Source organism: Oratosquilla oratoria, chromosome 4, assembly GCF_046742065.1.
Source record: "Oratosquilla oratoria isolate Oo_2021 chromosome 4, ASM4674206v1, whole genome shotgun sequence".
In the NCBI taxonomy this organism is placed as follows: Eukaryota; Metazoa; Arthropoda; class Malacostraca; order Stomatopoda; family Squillidae; genus Oratosquilla; species Oratosquilla oratoria.
This window is the reverse complement of record NC_134780.1, coordinates 79,796,606-79,816,452: the sequence shown is the minus strand read 5'-3', so window position 1 is coordinate 79,816,452 and position 19,847 is coordinate 79,796,606. Positions and strand designations below refer to the sequence as shown.

At 40.8% G+C, this 19,847-nt stretch overlaps 1 protein-coding gene and 1 long non-coding RNA gene across 6 annotated transcripts in view; one reads left to right on the top strand and one right to left on the bottom strand.

The window, feature by feature from the left end:
• The window catches only part of Kank (KN motif and ankyrin repeat domain-containing protein 2 kank), a 231,029-nt gene extending 214,577 nt beyond the window's left edge, over positions 1-16,452 (top strand). For all 5 annotated transcript variants that reach the window (XM_076184458.1, XM_076184460.1, XM_076184459.1 and 2 more), the window contains 7 exons: positions 1,955-2,182; positions 3,772-3,895; positions 4,027-4,137; positions 4,369-4,581; positions 5,408-5,608; positions 7,984-8,096; positions 14,403-16,452. In XM_076184458.1, coding sequence (XP_076040573.1) covers positions 1,955-2,182; positions 3,772-3,895; positions 4,027-4,137; positions 4,369-4,581; positions 5,408-5,608; positions 7,984-8,096; positions 14,403-14,568 — 1,156 coding nt within the window. In that variant the 3' untranslated portion in view covers positions 14,569-16,452. The remainder of the gene's footprint in view (positions 1-1,954; positions 2,183-3,771; positions 3,896-4,026; positions 4,138-4,368; positions 4,582-5,407; positions 5,609-7,983; positions 8,097-14,402) is intronic.
• LOC143024949 (uncharacterized) lies at positions 14,094-17,712 on the bottom strand. Its single transcript, XR_012966324.1, has 2 exons — positions 17,576-17,712; positions 14,094-14,315 (listed from the first exon to the last, which is right to left on the bottom strand). It is a non-coding gene; the product is annotated as an uncharacterized LOC143024949 (long non-coding RNA).
• Between the last annotated feature and the right edge of the window lie 2,135 nt (positions 17,713-19,847).

Sequence of the window (19,847 nt, the reverse complement as noted above, 5' to 3'; positions counted from 1 at the left end):
GTCAAAAGGCATGTACGTACTGCCACCCATTTCACGCCTACCCATTCCGTTCCCATCCACCACCCTTTCCTCTCTCATCTTAGCTCTTCATTAATGATGGATGATCCCAGTATCTTGCCCCACTGCCCTGGATCACAAGGAGTACAACAACACACAGCACATCCACAGCAAGGCTACTTCATTTAAATGGCAAACCCCCTTCTCTGTCCCCTCATGCAGAAAAAAAGATAGGAAGATATCACTTTGGGCTCTGTCAAAATATCATTCACACATAACCACTCCCTACCAACCTCCCCCCCCTCCATGCCTTGCATCACAGTATCGCCTTTATATAGCCACTAGTCAAATTACCCATGCATTGCTGCAGGCAAATGATGATCATCTTAATTTTGATAGAATTTGTGGAGTAAAGTTACAAGTATCAATATAACTCAATGGAAAAGGTAACAAAAATAAAATGTTAAAAAAGAAAGAAAAAATAAACTTGAGGGAGACACCCTTTGGAAATAAAATATACTTATCCAAGTAGCCTTGGTTATGGTGAATATATATGGTTTTGGAGGAGTTTGTGAATAGACAGACAGAGGCTACTACTTCATTATAGTAGATACAAATGAAAGATAGTTATCCAAGTACCTTGGGTTTCAGAATATATGTGGTTATAGGGGTCTCCCAAAACCTAGCTCATGAATAATCCCTAACCTAAACATACCCCACCTAACTTTAACCCTTAACCCTAACAATTTCTTTTTTTTTTTTTTTTTTTTTTTTTAGGGTATCAGAATATATATGCTTATGGGGATTTGTCTCCAAAACCCTAGGAGTTTGAACAAACAGACAGAGGCTACATTTTTTATAGTAGATTCTCTACTCACCCCTATTTCCAGCCATCTCCCTTGCTCAGCAGACATTCCCCTCTTACCCCATCCATCCATCCCATCCTTGGTCATCCCCTCATGTTTACTCTGTCCACCTTTGTTTTCCACACCTTTTACTAATCTTTCTTCATTCATTCTTTCCATGTGTCCAAACCATCCCAATAATCTTTCATCATCCCTATTTGTTATCTCCTATTCCACCCCGGCTCTCCTCCTCACCTCCTCGTTTCTCAATCTATCCAACCTTGTAACCCCTACCATACTTCATAGATTTAACCTCACATACATATAAACTTTTCCTCTCACTTAAATTCCAAGTATGCCCCAACAGTGCCATCAGCACATTCACACTCATATAATCTCTGCATCCATTCCCAAATGCCTATTTCTCATGACACTTTAATCCCTCAAGGTATATACTTGCTTCTCTGTCTCCAATTTACCTCCACCTTTTTTCCTCCCTTTCCTGCTACATGCAACCCCAAATACCCCTTCCTCCAGCCTCTCTCCTTTAAGAATTACTTCCAGCTGGCTGCCATCCTTTCCCTTTGTACATCTCATCACCTTACTCTTACCCACATTTACCTTCAATTTTCTCCTATTGCATACCTTCCCAAACTCCCCCACTAACTTAATCCCCCCTCTTACTCTGCCACAAGGACATTGTCATCAGCAAACTATAATTGGCACACATCCCACTTTTCTCCATTTTCTTTAACCATCTCCAGTCCCTGCACATTACCATTGTATTTACCTCCTGCACCACCCTACTTCTGTACACATTGAACAGCCATGGCAACATGACACATCCCTAATGCAACTTCACCTTTACCTCAAAACATGTGCTCACTCCATTTTCAATTCTAATAAAGGTTCTACTACTCTCGTAAAAACTCGACTGCCCTTAACAGCTTTCCCCCAGTCCCAAATATCTACTAAACCTCCCAACATGCCTTCCTCTCTACCATATCATAAGTGTTTTCCAAATCCATAATGACCTAAAATACATCCTCTCCTTTTGCCAAACCTGAAGAATAGGAAAGTAAATATGGATTGATTTTATATAACTTTTTCAGAAGGGTGGAAAAAACTGATCCTGAGCCAGTCATCAAGGCTACAGAAGAAACTGTAGTGACTGCTTCCTCTCCCTCATCCTCAAGTGAAGCAGAAGATTCAGGAGATGAGGGTTCCTTCATGGCTGTGTCTGTTTCATCACAACTAGATGAATCATTGCCAGAGTCTTTCAAGAATGTGGCAGCTCGCCTTAGTGTCACACCACCCACTGACAGTAAACCTAGGAAGAAGTGAGTGTTATTTTTGTGTTGAAAAGTAAAAATATATAGAGAATACTGGTTTTGCATGCTAAATTTGAAGACTACTTTGAACCTCTTCATGTCAAGATGATCATTTATTGCAAGATCTTTAGGACAAATGTAACTACATATTGGGTCTTGATTTAATTTGAGGATATGTTGTATTCTTCAGCTATTTTACATAGAGTTGCAGACTATATTTACAGCATTGGGGTGTAAGCTATGGGATGCAATATTTAGTATTTAATTGGTGATAACCAGTGCTTCTGTCCTTAGAAACAATATTACAGTGTAGATGTGAAGTTGTTGAGATTTAGGAGAGAATTAGGTGAATAATAGAAAGGAAGGATAGAAGTTGAATGTGTCAGGATTCATTTTTGAGTGGAGATTAATTTTCAGTCATAGAAGAATGTTTGACTGTCATTAGTAGCAATGTCACCAAAGCCACTAAAATGCTGATTGCATAACTTTTATGCAGTCAATACCCCACACAGGGAAGCAGGGGATGAAGGTAGTTCTTTCATATTCTAGCTGAACTTTGGAGGGTGTTTAGGAGAGTGATTGGGAGATGATGGTGTTGGCTTTGCCCTTGGTACTGTTGGTGGGGATTTTATCTTTGGGAAGACCTAATGATTTCCTTGTAAATTACTGGGAATATTATTTGAAAGGTAATTGTTATCTTGTGTTCAAATATTTGAGACTGAATATTGTCAAGATGGATCAAGTTTTCTTGGGTTTGGGGCTTGGTTATTGGTGAAGGTTGGCAGATGAATTAAAGACCCCTTCAGTTGAAGAGATCATTCATTGGTTTTCTGCTTTATGTGAGACAGTGAAGGAAATCCAGTCAAAGTTAGAGGTTCTAGGATTTTTGTGTTTTGAAAATGGACAGGAGAAGTATGATAAGGGTTACTAGGCTGGATAGAATGTCTTGCTGCATTGTTTCTGACCCTGGCAGTGTGCAGGGGACAGGTATGACCCTTCATCCATAAGGAACTAAGGGGGATAATTGTTGAAGGTTGGTAGTGGTTGTATGCCTTGGCTGGCTACCTCCCTTACATGGAAGAAGCCTATTGTTATACAGATAAAAAAAAAATGGGTAGCAAAGAGATGATTGTCCCTTGATGTCCAACATGCAGGTACACATAATTTGTCCCATTAAAGCTGTATTTAGCAGTAGGACTGTCTTGTAGTAAGCATTTTTCAAGATGTAAACTCTTGAAAGTAGTTTCTACATCCACAGAATGCCAATAGTAAAACTGATTTCTGCATGAGGGGACAGAGGGGGGGGGTGTTCCTGATTAAATGAAGTGGCCTAACTGTGGATGTGCTGTGTTATACTGCATTGCTTCTGACCCAGGGCAATGGGTGGCAAGATGCAGGGATGACCTGTCATCCAGGAGGAGCCAAGAAAAGAGAGAGGGAGGGAGGGAGAGATGGTGATTGGGAGTGGAGTGGGTGGGGATGAAATGGGTGAGAGTGAATTATGCCTCTTGACTTTGGCTACCTCCCTGGTAAGGGGGGGAAAAGCCTTTGGTATATGTATGTAAAACTGATTTCATATATGGATGCTTTAATTACAGGGCCCAGCCATCACGGGAGATGCGTGCAGCTCTGAAGGTTTTAAATGACAGCATAGGGAAACCCATACGTTCTGGTCAACAGTTGATAAATGCTATAAATTTGATACAGCGTGATTGGTTCAAGGTAACTCTCATTGGTTGAATATTTGTGTTTAGTAGTAGTTTCTTGTACTTTATATATGTTTAGGTCAAGTTTTATTCTCGACTTTGAGGCGTTTTGCATGTTTAGTTATAAAGGTTCTCTCTTTATTCAAGATCTCAAGTACCAAGAGTGCTAAGCCTTTGGATGTTGAAGATTATATGGACATTTTTGAAGATTATTCACGAGGCCTTTTACAAAGAGTTGTTAATCTTGCTGATGTTAATGTGAGTATGTCTCTTCTATTATTTATATAAGAACTTTGTGATCATGTGAATACCATTTGGACTGTTCATATTTTTAATCAAATATTTCTACAGCAATTACATTACCAAAATTATGGTGTTATGGTTCCTAAAATGTCAGCTATTATAGATTTGAAATACCACAAGAGTAGAAACAGACATTAACATGAAGACTTCAAGAATATTTTGCAAATAACCTCTGCTCTATTACAGGGAAATACTGCCATGCATTATGCTGTTTCCCATGGCAACTTTGATGTGGTTTCCATCCTTCTCGACTCAAAAGTGTGCAATATTAATCAGCAAAATAAAGCTGGCTACACTGCAACAATGCTAGTCTCTCTTGCACAAATTCGATCTGACACTCATGCCAGTGTGGTGCAGAGGCTCTTTCAACTTGGAGATGTGAACATTAAAGCTAGCCAGGTAGGTTGGCATTATTATTTCGGAAAACTGAGTACTATCCAATAAAAAAATGGATTACCATAGGCAGACTCTTAAGACTTGTATTACAAGCAGATCAAGAACAATTTATTACAAGATAGCTGTTTGATCAATTCCATACAATATTGGGAACTGTTGACATCAATGATTTTAACTTGTTAACATATACATACATATACCAAGTCAGAAGGCAAATCCACTCCCACTCATTTCATCCCCACATACTCCACTCCCATTCACCACCCCTACCTCCCTCTTTTCTTGGCTCCTTGTGGACGAGAGGTAATCTCTGCATCTCAATAACTGGCCTGGGTCAGAAGCCTTGCAGCAAGACACAGCAAGGCTGCTTCATCTAATAAGCGACCCCCTCCATCCTCTCGTGCAAAAATAGAGAAGATGAGAAATCCCTTTAGGCTGCATCAAAATGTCATTCACTCATACTCCCCAACTCCCTTCCATATACTGTATCACAACATCATCCATACACAACCATTCTTTACTCACCACTATCTTCTGTCTTCCCCCTTCCTTCCTTAACAGTATATATACATATAGACCAAAAACCCTTTACCCCTTTGTAAGGAGGATAGCCAAATCAAAGCACCTTGTATCCCACACCCATTTGTCATCTTGTTCATTTTACCACCTCATAGATGACGGGTTATGTGATAAAGTATACAAATATCACCAATCTTAATTGGACAGTGTAGACATTCTTATTCCTGATCTCATTTTAGTTGGATTTTATGAAAAAGTTTTTTATATTGCCAGTTCTCCTGGTTCTTATTACTCCTATTTGTTGTGACAGCATGGCCAGACAGCATTAATGCTGGCCGTGTCCCATGGAAGGATAGATATGGTGCGCCTTTTGGTAGCTGCTGGAGCTGATGTCAACATTCAGGATGAGGATGGTTCTACAGCTCTCATGTGTGCTGCTGAACATGGACACTTGGCAATCGTCAGGTATCTCGTTGCTCAGCCTGATACGGACCCCTCTCTTATGGATAATGTAAGTAAACGGTAGAGTAAACATATTTATTCATACTCAGACTGTGGTATTGACTGCATGTTATTGTGGGGTTAAAAGCTGCTCAGTAGCATGCACCTGATACTTTAGGGTCTAGAGGGAGCACCCCTATGGACCAGAGCTAAACCTTTTGTCTGCGGTAGATGAAATCTCTATGAATAGAAATATTTTATTATACTGCAACTGTCCCCCAACTTTCGAGTGTCCTGTACCACTTCTCTGAATATTTTTTTTCTTTTTTGCCGAATCCTGTGGTGGGGGAAAAGAATAATGCCACATGCTCCCATTTGAAAAAGGAGACAAAAATAGGATAGGACTAGACATCCTTTTACCTGTAGCCCCAATGGGGACTCCTTAAAAAAGAAAGGGTTTGGGAGGAGTTTTCCAACCAGAACCCTAAGGTTTGGGTCTTTTAATGTGTGTGGATGTGGTACAGATGAGAATAAAAAGGAAGAGATAGGCAGTATGTTTGTGAGAAGAAAGATGGGATATGTTGGCATTGAGTGAAACCAAGTTAAAAGGGAGGGGAAAATTTGAGTTTGGGAGTGTAGTTTGGAGGGTGTCAGAAGTGAAGAGAAGGGGTGGCTATACTAGCAAGTGAAGAGATAGGTGTCACAAAACACACATCCGGTACTCAAGGGGTTAATGGACTACATAGTGGTGACCAGGAGGTACATGTTCTAAGGAGAGAGTGGAGGAATATCATAATTTTTTGGTTGAAGGTAAGTTGATGGATGGAGAAAGTGAAAAAGGACAGAAGGTAGGGAGGTCTTTAGAGTAAACTGTTTGAATGAGAAAGAAATGGAGTGGTACAAGAGGAGACAGAGGGGTGGGAGGGGGTGAAGGATGGAGTGGAACTGGGGGTGGTTCAGGGAGAGTGTCACATGTTGTGCAAGGATGGTGTGTGGACCAAGGAAGATGGGAGGAAATAGAAGGAGGGGTGGTGAATGGTGGGATGAGGAAGTAAAAGGAGGTTGTAGAAGAGAAGAAGGGAGCATTTACAGATTGGCAAAGAGAGCAGATGTGAAATGTGGTAAAAGTATGACAGAAAATTTTGAAAGTAATAGAGAGACATTTTGGAAAGAAATTAAGGAAGAGGAGGCAAATCAAGTAGAGAAAAAAGGTTTGTGTGGAAGTGACAGCAATAAGAGGAAGATGGGCAGAGTATTTTAGGGAGTTGCTAAGTGCAAGAGAGGATGGGGAGGGAAAGGTAGTTGAAATGGGAGGCACTAAGAAAGTGACACTGATGAGTGAGAAAAGTGGAGGAAAAATGAGGTGAAGACAGTTGTTAAGACGAGAGCAGTTGGGGCACCTGGGTTGGATGAGTATCATGTGGAATGTCTGGGGAAGGGAGATGCAGTAATGGACTGGCTGGTGAGGTTGTTTAAAGTTTGGGGAGGGTAGATGGGTGTGTGGTGGTTTCAGAGGGATCAGTTTGTTGAGTGTAGTTGGGGGGCTTATGGGAGGTTTTTGATTTAGAGGATTGGAGAACAACAGAGGGAATGATTGAAGAACAGTGTAGATTTAGTAGGGATTGGGGTTGCATGGATCAGATTTTTGAGGCGAGGCAGTTGTGCAAGAAGGCTTTAGGAAAAGGTAAGAATATTTTATGGGCTTTTGTGGATTTGGAAAAGGCTTATGACAGGGTAGACATGAAGGCATTGTGGGAGGTATTGCAGATATATGAGGAAGGACAGGAGAAGACAGAAGATGGGGGTGAATGGAGAATGGTTGTGTATGTATGATGCTTTGATGCATTGAAAGGAGGAGGTGGGAGTTGGGGGGTGAGGGAGTATGTGTGAATGATATTTTGATGCAGCTCGAAGGGATTTCTCTCCTCTTTTTCTGCATGAGGGGACAAAGGGGTGGGGGTGCTGATTAAGTGAAGTGGCTTTGCAGTGTCTTGCTGCACTGCTTCTGACCAAGGGCAGTGGGCGATGTGTAGGGATGACCCTTGTAAGGGAGGTGGGGGAAGCCTTTGGTACATGTATGTATGTATGTTCAAACTGTATTCGTCATTCTTTCCCTGAAAATTGTATATAGTTTAATGAAATTAGTCAGAACAGACTTTATCAAGTTGTTGAATTAAAGGGGATAACATAGTAACAGGGACCAATGCTGCCAGGCAAGATCTTTCTCATGCTTGAATTTTCTCCAAGAGTTGACAGTTGGTAACCGTTACCCCTTTTCCTCCAACTAGCTGGAGACAAACACCTGCTTTCATACTATACAGACAACAATTTAAATATATTCCAACTAGAGGTGAATAGTTGTAATTTTTTCCAGTCTGTGTATTTTTAGGCAATGGATTTTACTTGCAAGTAACCTTATGCTAACCATATCATACACTTGAACAGGATGGAAGCACAGCCCTAACTATTGCAGTGGAAGCAGGACACAAGGATGTTGGGGTACTATTGTACAAGCACATGAATCTTTCCAGAGGGTCATCGCCATATGCTTCAATGAGGTAAATATTGATAACACATTAACATTTGTTTTAACCTAGTTCATTTTCTTTGGCCCTAATTTGACCATTGGGCAAATTCCAATATCTGTATAAAGGTGTTAATTTTCTCCAACCAAGATTTGGTCCCTAATTAGACCTTTTAGGGAATGCTGTACCCTTTGTTTCATCACCGAGTGGTATTTATCTCCAGATTTTTAACCTCTAGTTAACTAGGCAATTACTGTGGGAGGAGAGTGCTCCTGGTGGCTGTGACAGCTCACCATTTGGCAGGAAAATATTTTTAATTGTTACATACATACATACATATACCAAAGGCTTTTTCCGCCTTACAAGGGAGGTAGCCAAAAAGAAAAAGGCATAAAAACCATTCCCACCCATTCCATCCCTAATACACTCCACTCCCATCCACCCTCTACCCTCCCTCTTATCTTGGCACCTCCTGGATGACAGGTCAACCCTGCATCTTGTCCACTGCCCTGTGTCAGAGGTAGTGTCGCAAGACAGCACATCAACAGCAAGGCCTCTTCATTAAATCGGTGACCCCCCTCTCCGTCCCCTCATGCAGAAAAGAAGACTACAGGGAGAAATCCCTTCGGGCTGCATCAAATTTTTCTCAACTACCTCACCCCCCACCTCATGCAACATCATCATCCATATACCTCCATTCACCCTTGTCTTCTGTCCTCTCCTGTTCTTCCTCACCAGACCCCCTCTTCCCGAAAGCCCCTTTCACCCCATCCATCCATCTCATCCTAGGTTGCCCCCTCGTGTTCACTCCCTCCACATCTGTCTTCCCTACCTTTTACTAGTCTTTCTTCACTCACTTTCCATGTGCCCAAACCATCCCAATACTCTTTCATCCACCCTATCTCCCAACTCCCTTACCACCCCTGTTCTCCTCCTCACCTTTAATTGTTATCATCTCATATTTATTTATAACCCTTTATTCTCAAGAAGCTAAGGGAAACAAATGTATGATTGTTAGGGTTTAGTGCATGCCTTGGCTGTCCACCTCTCTTGTAAGACCTGTTCAGCTGGAGTAGCTGATAGATGGATAATTCCAACCAACCTCAGAAAGATCGAATACTCCCTGAAGAATGTTGAATTGAACAGAAATCTATAGTGGAGAAAATTAACACCTTTGGATAGGTTCCACAGAGATTAGACCCCATCTACCAAAGAATCAGGATGAAAGAAACTGAAATCTGACAAAGAAGACTTTATTCTAATCTATAAACACCCCTTCTCATTGTGCAACCAAGCACATTATGGTAGTAGCATTCTTGTTGATCCCATCACAGAAGTAGGGGAAAAAGTAAAGGTAGAGTCTGAAGAGGTGATAGACTGGTAAATATGAAATGTGGGTCAAGCATTACTCTGCTTTGGGAGAGAATGGAGGAAGTGGATAGCTTTAGATACTTGGGTGTGAATGTGGCAGGAAAGGGAGGAGTGAAGGTAGAATGTGGATTGAGAGAACCAAGTAAATGACTTTGGTGATTAAAAAGTCTAAGGAAATAAACACCATGTGAAGACAGAGCCTTTATTAGTATGTTTCACTTGTTACAGCTTTTTCAGATGCACATGACTGAGATTAAGTAAGAGGAATGGGGGAGGGAGGTGGGATCACTGAATACTAGAAAAATTTAAGGAGATGGACCAAATGTCTGGGAACAAGAAAGGTTGAGGATAAAATGGAACAATTGGCTGAGTGAAGGAAATTAGCTTAGTTGAGGAACAAAAGGAAGAAAATAAAAAGTGAGCAATTGCTACTGAAGGTGGACAACGACCTTGAGAGGAAAAAGGGGATTTTGGAGGGCAACTAGGGAGTGCTTAGAATTTTGTTGGCAATGGGTATTAAAGTAATTAGGTGAGGAGAGAGATTGAACATGCACCTATTTTGTTTGTGTTGGTTTCTTGTGTGATGGCTGCTCCCAAACATTTTCCACAGATTTTATTGGGCTCACATACCAGAAGTTCTGCATTTTCCCAGTCCATCAGGTGGTGGTGACATCATGGTGGACATTGTATTGGTGTTCTCATACCCAATTTTTTTATTGCGTGATGTTTCCCCCAGTGTAGGATTTTTCGCATCCTGAGCACAGAATCCGATAAACACCCACTTACTGTCCAGCATTTTGCCAACGTTTATTCTTGTCCTCGTGATAGAGGTTTTTAATTGTCCTACTGGTCTGGCACACTACTTCCAAATTGGTGGTTTTTAAATGGGAGTCAGGTTGGTGGTGACACTGTTTGTTGGTAACATGACATTTGGCTGTCCTGCCCTGCTGCCTATGGCCTTCCAGAATCTTAATGGCCTGTTTTCTGCATTTATGTACAAGGAAATCTGGAAGCGTTAATTCTAAAAAAGTCTCGATTCTAAAAAAGTCTCCCTGATATACCAACACTCTTCTAGATATTCTTCACTGTATATTCTGCCCTAAGGAAGAAGCTTATCACTACTCCTTTCTTGACCCTAATGTCATGGTGGGAGTAGAAATTAATTAAATAAATTTTGTTAGTGGTTTTCTCTATACTTTAAAATTTCAGCTGGTTACCTTGTTTTGAGATGTGCAAGAAAGGAAAGGAATTATTTCTTCTAGGGAAAACTGGATGGTGGGATCTACCTCATTCAATGCAGTTTGGAAGCATTTCCGATTGAATTGCCTGGGAGTATATTGTCCATGTAGCACAGTCAGTTCATTTGCTTGGGAACAATGTCCACAAGAGGTCCTGCTTCTAAAAATTCCATATACATATTGGCAAGGATTATGTTCAGAGAACCTATGGCAATACCAAATTTCTGATGGAAACAGCAGTCCTGGAACTTGAAATAGTTAAATGCCACACAAAGTTGTATTAAATCAATAAAGTCGTTAGGGGGCAGAGGAAGTATTTTCTCCTTCATTTTGTCTTTAAGGAGCTTGCCAACTTCATGTTGCAGGAGGGGATATCTCCAATTCTTTCCATTATGTCTCCCAAGTGTTAGAGATGTGCTCCACCGATGGTATCCAGGAGAGGGGACAGATGTCTGGCCAATGTACCAGCTATTCTGTGGGAGGGCACTCCCTATCCCTGATGTTATGGGTCTCATTGGTATATTGCATTGGGGAAACATCACAAGATCAAAAAGGGTACGGGTACACCGATACAGTGTCCACCATGATGTCACCACCAACACACGTGTTGCACACAGGAACAGTAACAACCACCAGATGGACTGGGAAAATGCAAAACTTCTGGTACGAGAGCCCAAAAAAAAATCTCTAGAAAATGTTTGGAACCAGCCATTATACAAGGAAACTACAAGTGAACAAAATAGGGTCATGTTCAATATATCTTGCCTCACCTAATTCCTTTAATATCCATTGCCAACATAATTTAAAGCTATCCCTATTTGCCCTTCAAAATCTTCTTTTTTCCTCTCAAGGTCGTTGTCCACCCTTGGTAGACAATTGCTCACCATTCTTATTTTCTTCTGAGCTATGTCCTTCACTCAGCCTATTGTTCCATCTTCTTCCTTTCTTAGTATTCGGTGACAACACCCCCTGGTTCCCCTGATCTAATCTCAGTCATTTGTATTAAGACTATGTACTTAAAAAAGCTGTAACAAGCTTACTATTAAAGGCTCTATTCTCACATGGTGTTCATTTCAATAGACCTTTTAATCACCCAAGGCATTTACTTGCTTCTCTCTCTCTCTCAATCCACTCCTGCCACATTCACACCCAAGTATCTAAAGCTATCCAATTCCCTTTCATATGAATTAAAAAGTGTAATGAGAAATCGACATTTGGGAATGGATGCTAAGAGGATTGTGCTAATAGCACTGTATGGGGCAGAAACAGTACAGAAGTAGGGAAAGAGGGGGAATGTCTGTTGAGGAAGGGAGAAGACAGAAGATAGAGGTGGATGATGCTGTGATGCATGGAAGGGAGTTGGGGGGGGCGCGAGGGAGTACGTGTTAATGATATTTTGATGCAGCCCAAAGGGATTTCTCCCCATCTTCATCTTTTTCTGCACGAGGGTACGGAGAGGTGGAGTTGCCAATTAAATGGGGTGGCCTTGCTATGGATGTGATATGTCTTGCTACCCAGGGCAGTGGGTGAAATGCAGAGAGGACCTGTCATCCAGGAGGAGCCAAGAAAAGAGGGAGGAGTGGTAAATGGGAGTGGAGTATGTGGGTGTGAAATGGGTGGAAGTGGATTTATGCCTTTGGTTACCTCCCTTGTAAGGGGGAAAAGCCATTGGTATATGTATGCATGTTAGAAAATTAGAGAATAGGAGACATGATCCAGTGAGCATGGCTCATTTCCTGTAAATTAAGTACATACATATACCACAGGCTTGCCTTTTTTTTTTTTTTCCTCTCTCTCCCCCCCCCCCTTACAAGGGAGGTAGCCAAAATCAAAAGGTATAATTCCACTCCCACCCATTTCATCCCCATCCACTCCACTCCTATCCACCACCCCTCCCTCCCACTTTTCTTGGCTCCTGCATGACTGATCTACCCTGCATCTTACCTGTTGCCCTGGGTTAGAAGCAATTGAACAAAACAATACATCCACAGCAAGGCAGCTTCATTTAATTGGCAACCCCACTTCTCCATCCCCTCACACAGAAAAAGAGAAAACAGCAAGAAATCCCTTTAGGCTGCATCAAAATATCATTCACACACAACCTCTCCCTAACCCACCCTATCCTTCACCCACTACCTTCCATGCATCACAGCATCATCTGTACACAACCATTCTCCACTTGCCCCTATCTTCTCCCTTCCTCACAGACGTACCACTTCCCCATCCACCCATCCCCTCATGTTCACCCCTTCCACACCTCTTTTACTAATCTTTCTTTCCTCTTTACCTCGTTTCTCACTATCTAGCTTAGTAACTCCACCATACTTTTCAAACTCATGTTCCATGTTTCTGCCCCATACAGTGCTGTCGGCACAATCACTCCACTGAATAATCTCTTAACATTCATTACACTTTTAATCCCCCAAGGTGTTCTCTCAATCTAAATTCTACCCCTACCTCCACTCCTGCCACATCTGTGCCCAAGTATCTAAAGCTGTTCACTTTCTCCAATCACTTCCAATTTGCTACCATCTTCACACTTGTCTTCAACTTCCTTAATCCTACCACAAGTGTAGTGTTGTCAGCAAACAATAACTGGCTTATCTCCCATTTTTCTCCACCTTATGCAGTCCTCAGCCTATTACTCCTCACACCACCCCATCCACTTATAAAATGAACAGCCAAGGCGTCATAAAGCATCCCTGGCCAAGTCCCACCTTTACCCCAAACCATTCTCTCCATTTCTAATTATACACAGGCTGTGCTATCATAAAAACTCTTAACAGCTTTCTATGGTTCATCTGGAATGGAGACTTGAAATAGCTTGCAAGGAAGAACCTAAATATGAGAAAGTGTGGTCGGTGTTACAAGTATAGATAGTGAAATTGAAGCAGAGGTTTGATCATAGGGACCCCACCCACCCATTCACTTAGGGTCATTTCCTCATACATTTTCATCAACTCCATTCCCTAATGTATTTGCACTATTCCCATCTATCTCTATCTCATTCTTGGTCTTCCCCTTCATCCACCAACTCCTTTCACCTCCAATTTCTTGCATCCATCCTCTTTACAACCACCATTCTTAAATATTTCCTATCTTCCTTTCTCTTTCCTTCAAATTCCAAATCTCACTCTCCAATACAACAATCATCTGTATCCATCCTCCAGAAACCTACTTTATTTCTCATGATACTTTCCCATAATTCCATTTTACACACAATCAAGTACTAAAAGCTCTACATTTCCTCCAATTTCTGACCCTTTAAACCAGTGGTTCTTAACCTGGGGTACCTGTACCCCGAAGGGGTACGAAGCCTTGAACCTTGGGGTACAAGACAAGATAGCCAGTGCAATGTTACTGAATATTTTCCATGAGAAAGCAAAGCAAGGTTTGTGTCTATCCTTTTCATATGTTTACATTGTATTTAAATTGGATGGGGGTATGGGAATTTTATTTTTAAGATGTCAAGGGGTACGGGCAGTGGAAAAGGTTAAGAACCACTGCTTTAAACCCAGCACTACCAGCTTCTCTGTATTGTCCAAGTTGGCCACAAGTGCAGAGGTCTTCTTCCTTTACAGATTAGTATTGGCTCTTTTCCATTCCTGGGAGACTATCGTTTCTGTGTTGACTCAGCGACTCCCTGACAAGAGAAGGGTATTAATACATTGTACCAATTTGGATGACAATGCTGTATAAATAACATATCTAAAATTTTCACCCATAATAGGGGAAAGAGGTCCCGAACTCCAACAACCATAAGCAGATCATCAGTCACCCCTCCTCCACGCTCCTCAGCCCCTTCATCACCTGGTAGATCTCGGAAATCTTCAGCCCCAGTGTCTCCAGGGAGATCTAGGAAAAGTTCTGCATCTCTCTCCAATCTTATTTTGTAGAAATAAAATCTGCGGAAAATGCTGAAACATAATCGCTGTCACAATATAAGAGTAGAGTATGTGTTTCAACATTATCTTCAGTGATAATTTAATATGCTAGTTTTTGACTGCAGAGTAACCATGTTTGCTCTCTGTTGCTGCAATGCAATACATGCCACAGGTGCTATATAACTTCTGCTGCCAAGGAATTTTAGTTTGAAAGATTTCTTATGGGCTTGGTGAACGCTGGTGCATAAAGGACAGACTGGGTTTGTGGGGGACACCCCCAAATCTGCCAAAGAAGGTGTATCTGTCATTTGATGTCTGCACTCATGAGTGATGATTTACTGAATGCCAGGAATTATTGTTTCTTTCAACAGTGCCACCTTAATTCTTTCAGTTTAATTAACGTACCAAATGAGTGCTAGAATCCTATTGTTGAAATATACAGATTGACATGTTTGTGCTACTTGTTTCCACAGACTGTACCAGTTCGTGCACAAGAATTGACTGACAATTTTCATCAAAATTGAATGCCTTACTACTTAGTACATGGTCCCTAACCTTAAAGTCTTGTAGGAAATACATGACTGAAAGGGCTAGTAGTTTTGTATCAATATACGATGCAGTGACTTAAACTGAATATTAGAATTAGTTCTTGCAACTCTTAAATTTGACATGTAAGAAATATATAAAACATTCCAAGATTGGCTAGTCAGGGTGTTGAGCATGTGATAGTCAGGCATAATGAAAGTGCTTTCACCTATTAATTATTGAAGGTTAAAGAAAAAAAAAGTGAAGTCTAGAATTTGAAAGTGCCTTTGCAACATCTTGCGTGCTAAGATGTGGTAGCTACAGTATTTATGAGGGACTTGGAAGTTTGTGTACACAAACAGGTACTGATGCTTTTCCTGGTATTGTTATGCACCATCAAGCTTTGCAAAGTCTCCCATCTTTCGCTAAGATGGGTAGAATTTGCCTCATGCTTTCGAATAAAACTAATCTGAAAAGGATTTTGTAATTTCATACTTCAGCTAACCAGATTACAGACATTCACCACATCAGTTGTTTGTTTTGAGCTTCAGGACAGGGTTTTTTAACTAAAGAACACATCACATTACTCATTCATCCCATAACCATCACATCATCTATTCAAGCCATTTAAAAACCATATGCATAATCTCATGTTTATATGTTAATCTTTGTAGTTAAACTTTCATCTTCTATTGTATAGGTCTGACTCAATTTCTGTTCCTGACAACAATGGCTGTTTTATTGGGTGACTGATATGGTCTTTCAAATTGTAGAACCAGATTTCAACTAGGAACATATGATGAATTGATATGCAGTTTAGTGTATCACAAGTGTTAGCCTGCCTAGACAGAAGTTTATATCTTTTAGCTTTGTCACATCTAGGAACAAAATGTTTGGTCAGGTTACACCACTGTAGGAAAAATGCAAAGTATTTCTAGGTAATGGTGTTAAAACTTGTTACATTCTTTGCAAATTATATGAATTATGCTGGTGAATGTTGAAAATATAACTTCTCAGCCTTATTGATAATCAAGACTTAGCTAGCATTTATAAAGACTGAAGGTATTAATCATGGTTTGCACTTTTATTTTACATTGAGACATCGAACCAATGAATCAGCTTTGTATATTTTCTATTGTGTTGTTGCATAAAACATTGTTTGATACCAAAGTGCATTTCAACTAAAACTGTGATTGTTTACATTTAGCCCAAATTACCAAAATATGGGTCACAACATTGTTTTCCCACTGTGCCTTGTCTCAAATTTTAAATTACATAATTCATGTAACAATGTGCTTATAAATTTTCCATCTTGTATTTTTTCTCTCATGCCCAGGCCAACTTTTAATAAAATATGGCTTTTCTGTTTCACTTTTGCATTTCATTGTCCACATATGAGAGGTGCTAAAGTAAAAAAAAAAGAAAATCAGCAAAGTGAGCAGGAGTGGGAATGACTGTTAAACAAGGAAGGGAGAAGGCAGAGGATAAGAGTAAATGGTTACAATGGTGAAAGTGTCAAAAGGAATTTGTTCTGATCCTTACCCCATGTCACTAGTGGGCTTGGGCCTTGTGTAAAACAGGAACTGGGGTCACAGATTAGTGATCTTTCCCATCCTCAGGAATCAGATAGATTCCAGGTTACAAGGCTTTTATAGTCTCTGTGGTGGGGTGGGTAAAGGCTCTGAAGGTTATCTTATGGGTGTGGCCGAAAACAGTGGGTTCAAATCCTACATGAAACTAAAGAATTATCAGATTAATGTTGCTGTCACTAGCAAATTTCTTTCAGCAACTCCTGGATGATGGGTCATCCCTGCATCCTGTCCACTGCCCTGGGTCAAAAGCAGTGTCTGGGGTATTGGCTGCATGTTATTGTGGCAAAGTAGCATGCAGTTGATGCTTTAGGGTCTATACGGGGCACCCCTATGGACCAGAGCCACACACCATTTTGTCTTTGATAGAGGAAAACTCTGTTCATAGAGAAATGATGACACTTTACTACGACTGTCCCTCTGTTATGCTGTACCCCAACTCCTTGTTACTGTCCTGTACCATTTCTCTGAATATTCATTTCCTTTTTTCGCCTACCCTGTGGTGGGGGAAGAGAATACTACCACCAAGTCTTTCCACTTGAGTCGTGACAGGTGACAAAACGGGACGGGTGATGGGATTAGGAGTCCTGTAACCCCAAAAGGGGATTACTCCAAATAAAATATTTTTTGTGTTGGTTAAATTTTCCATCAAAGGGAAAACAAGGTCCTCAAACGAGGAAATGTCTAAAGACCTCATTAAGTTAAATTCAAACATTGTTTGAGAAGATGATTTCAACCAATGTTTGAGAGGATTATTTCAAACAAGTTAGAAGATTAATTTCATCAAGTTTGAGAAGATGAAACCTATGAAAATTAAGGTTTAACAAATTCAAAGATTAATGTTCGACAACTTATCGGTATGAAAACTACGGTTTAACATTTCAGGAATACATTTAAGAACTTACCGGTTACCTTTGTTTTAACGAGCGTAGATTTTCCAAATGTAGATACTTTAGAAATTCGAAAATCTTGAAGGCCTTCTGAACCGAAGACGTGATCCCTTGGTTAGAGGTTTCCAAAAAAAGAAGTCCTTCTTCGTCCTCCCCGATTATCAAACAAAAATTTTTGTATAGATTTAACAAGCAAATAAAGAGGAGGGGAGTTAAATCTCATCTTATTCAAAGTTACGATAGGCGCGGTTCGAAGCTTCATGAAATGCTCCAGATTCGAAATATGTAAACAACATTTTGAGGGAAAGTTTCCCGAACGAAGGTAAGCACTAAAAGATTCCCAATAACAATTACCTCAATTGAGACAAATGAAGTTGTGGTTTGTTCTGTGCTGTAGCTATGAGCACTTGTGTAAGAGTTACTGATATTGAATTTTGAGTGTGTCATGATATGGCGACCGAGAGCGTCTGCTACTTGGTTCGCTTTACCCTGAACAAAATAAAAGGTGGGCATGAACTCTTATATGATTAGGAACCATCGGGCAAGTTTTCCTGAAAGATCCTTTCCTTTGAAGAGTCGAGATTGGTTGATGGTTCGTGTAGACGTGTATGTCGTAACCAAGGATATCTCTGAAATGTTCGAGTGCGTACATAACAGCTAAAGTTTCTATGTCTGCGACTGAGTAGTTTTGTGTTTGTTGGATGTGCCAGTAGAGGCAATTGCTCCGAGTTTTGTGCCGTGTTGTTGCATGAGGAATGTGCCAAGTCCGGTGTAGGACGCATCTGTGTATATTGTGAAAGGAAGCCTGTAGTTTGGGAAATCATGAACAGGTGCCACGATTAAGGCTCTCTCTTGGTCAGGTGTCCAAAGAAGGGGAGTCCTTAACTAGTGAAGTTAAAGGTGCAGCTATACACCAGCGTAACCTTGAATATAACGTCTGTAAAATCCTGGTAGACCAAGGAATGAATGTATGTGATCAGTAGAAGTAGGGCATGGAAAATCAACAACTGCCTTGACCTTGTCATGCAAGGTTAAAATTCCTTGAGAGTTAAGACCCTCTAAGAAGCGTATTTCTTTCTGAAGGATGGAGCACTTCTTAAGCTTCAGTTTGCTAGTCGTGAGAAGACAGTGTGACGAGTGCGTAAGTGTTTCCTAACGGATTTCAAAGCAATGATCACGTCATTGAGGTAAACACTGAATGACCTGTATGACCTGCAAGGACTGTGTGCATAAGTTGTTTGAACACCAAAGTAGCTGAAACGAGACCCATGGATAGTTATTTTAAGTGATAATGACCTGTGGGGGCACTAAAAGCTGTTAGAGGCCTACTCTGTAGTAAGGGGAATATGGAAACATCCCGACATAATGTCCAAGGTCGTGAACATTACGGAGTGCAAAAGGTCCTGTAACACAGGGATTGGGTGTCTATCTGGTATTGCGAGCTTAATTCCCTGAAGTCTATTACTGGGTGGAAGTGGCCATCGTGTTTAGAGACAACAAAGAGGGGGAAATTCCATTCACTGATTGATGGTTCAATCATTTCTTGTGTAGGGTGATCTACAATCAGGCATTTACTGTGTGGCATTCTGTATGCGGGAATGTAATGTGGTTTAGAGTTCTTACGGAGGAATATATGACGCTGAATGAGATTAGTAACTCCATTGGGTTCACCTGGAGTGGCAATAGTATGTCTGATCCTGTTGCAAAGTGCAAGCAAGTCTGCTTGTGCATCAAGGAGGTCTATGGGATTGAAATGTGATGCATCAATGGTTTCCTGTGCTGTGGGAACGTCAGAAATTGTAGTACACACTTGAGAAGCAAGAAATTGGTTATCCATGACTGATGCGTGAGGGACATACTTCAAAATAATAAATGTTTGTATCAAATGTGAGATGGAGGGGTGCGTTAGTGTCACTGGCAATTAAAATGCAAGTGTCACCTTGTAACTAGCACTAATAAACGAACATAAAATATCGCTCGTATGACATCACACGCTTTGAAGATCATCAAGATGCCCCATAATACAGCCTCTTTTTAACGTCTGTTCTCTCTCGTTGTAGTTACCAGGCAAGATTTTGTTTTTCCAAGGCCCGATGTCATTTTTCGGGTTACTAATATAGTGTCCCATGATTGTGAATATCGCGATTCATTTGTTATACATCAGAATAGTGAGAATAGCCATATTAATGTGGTGGTGTGTGAGAACAGGGACCAAACAAAAAAAGCTTCTTGAATGCGTGGAAAAAGTGTACGAGGGTGACACAAACAGGCCAATTTTGGACGATTT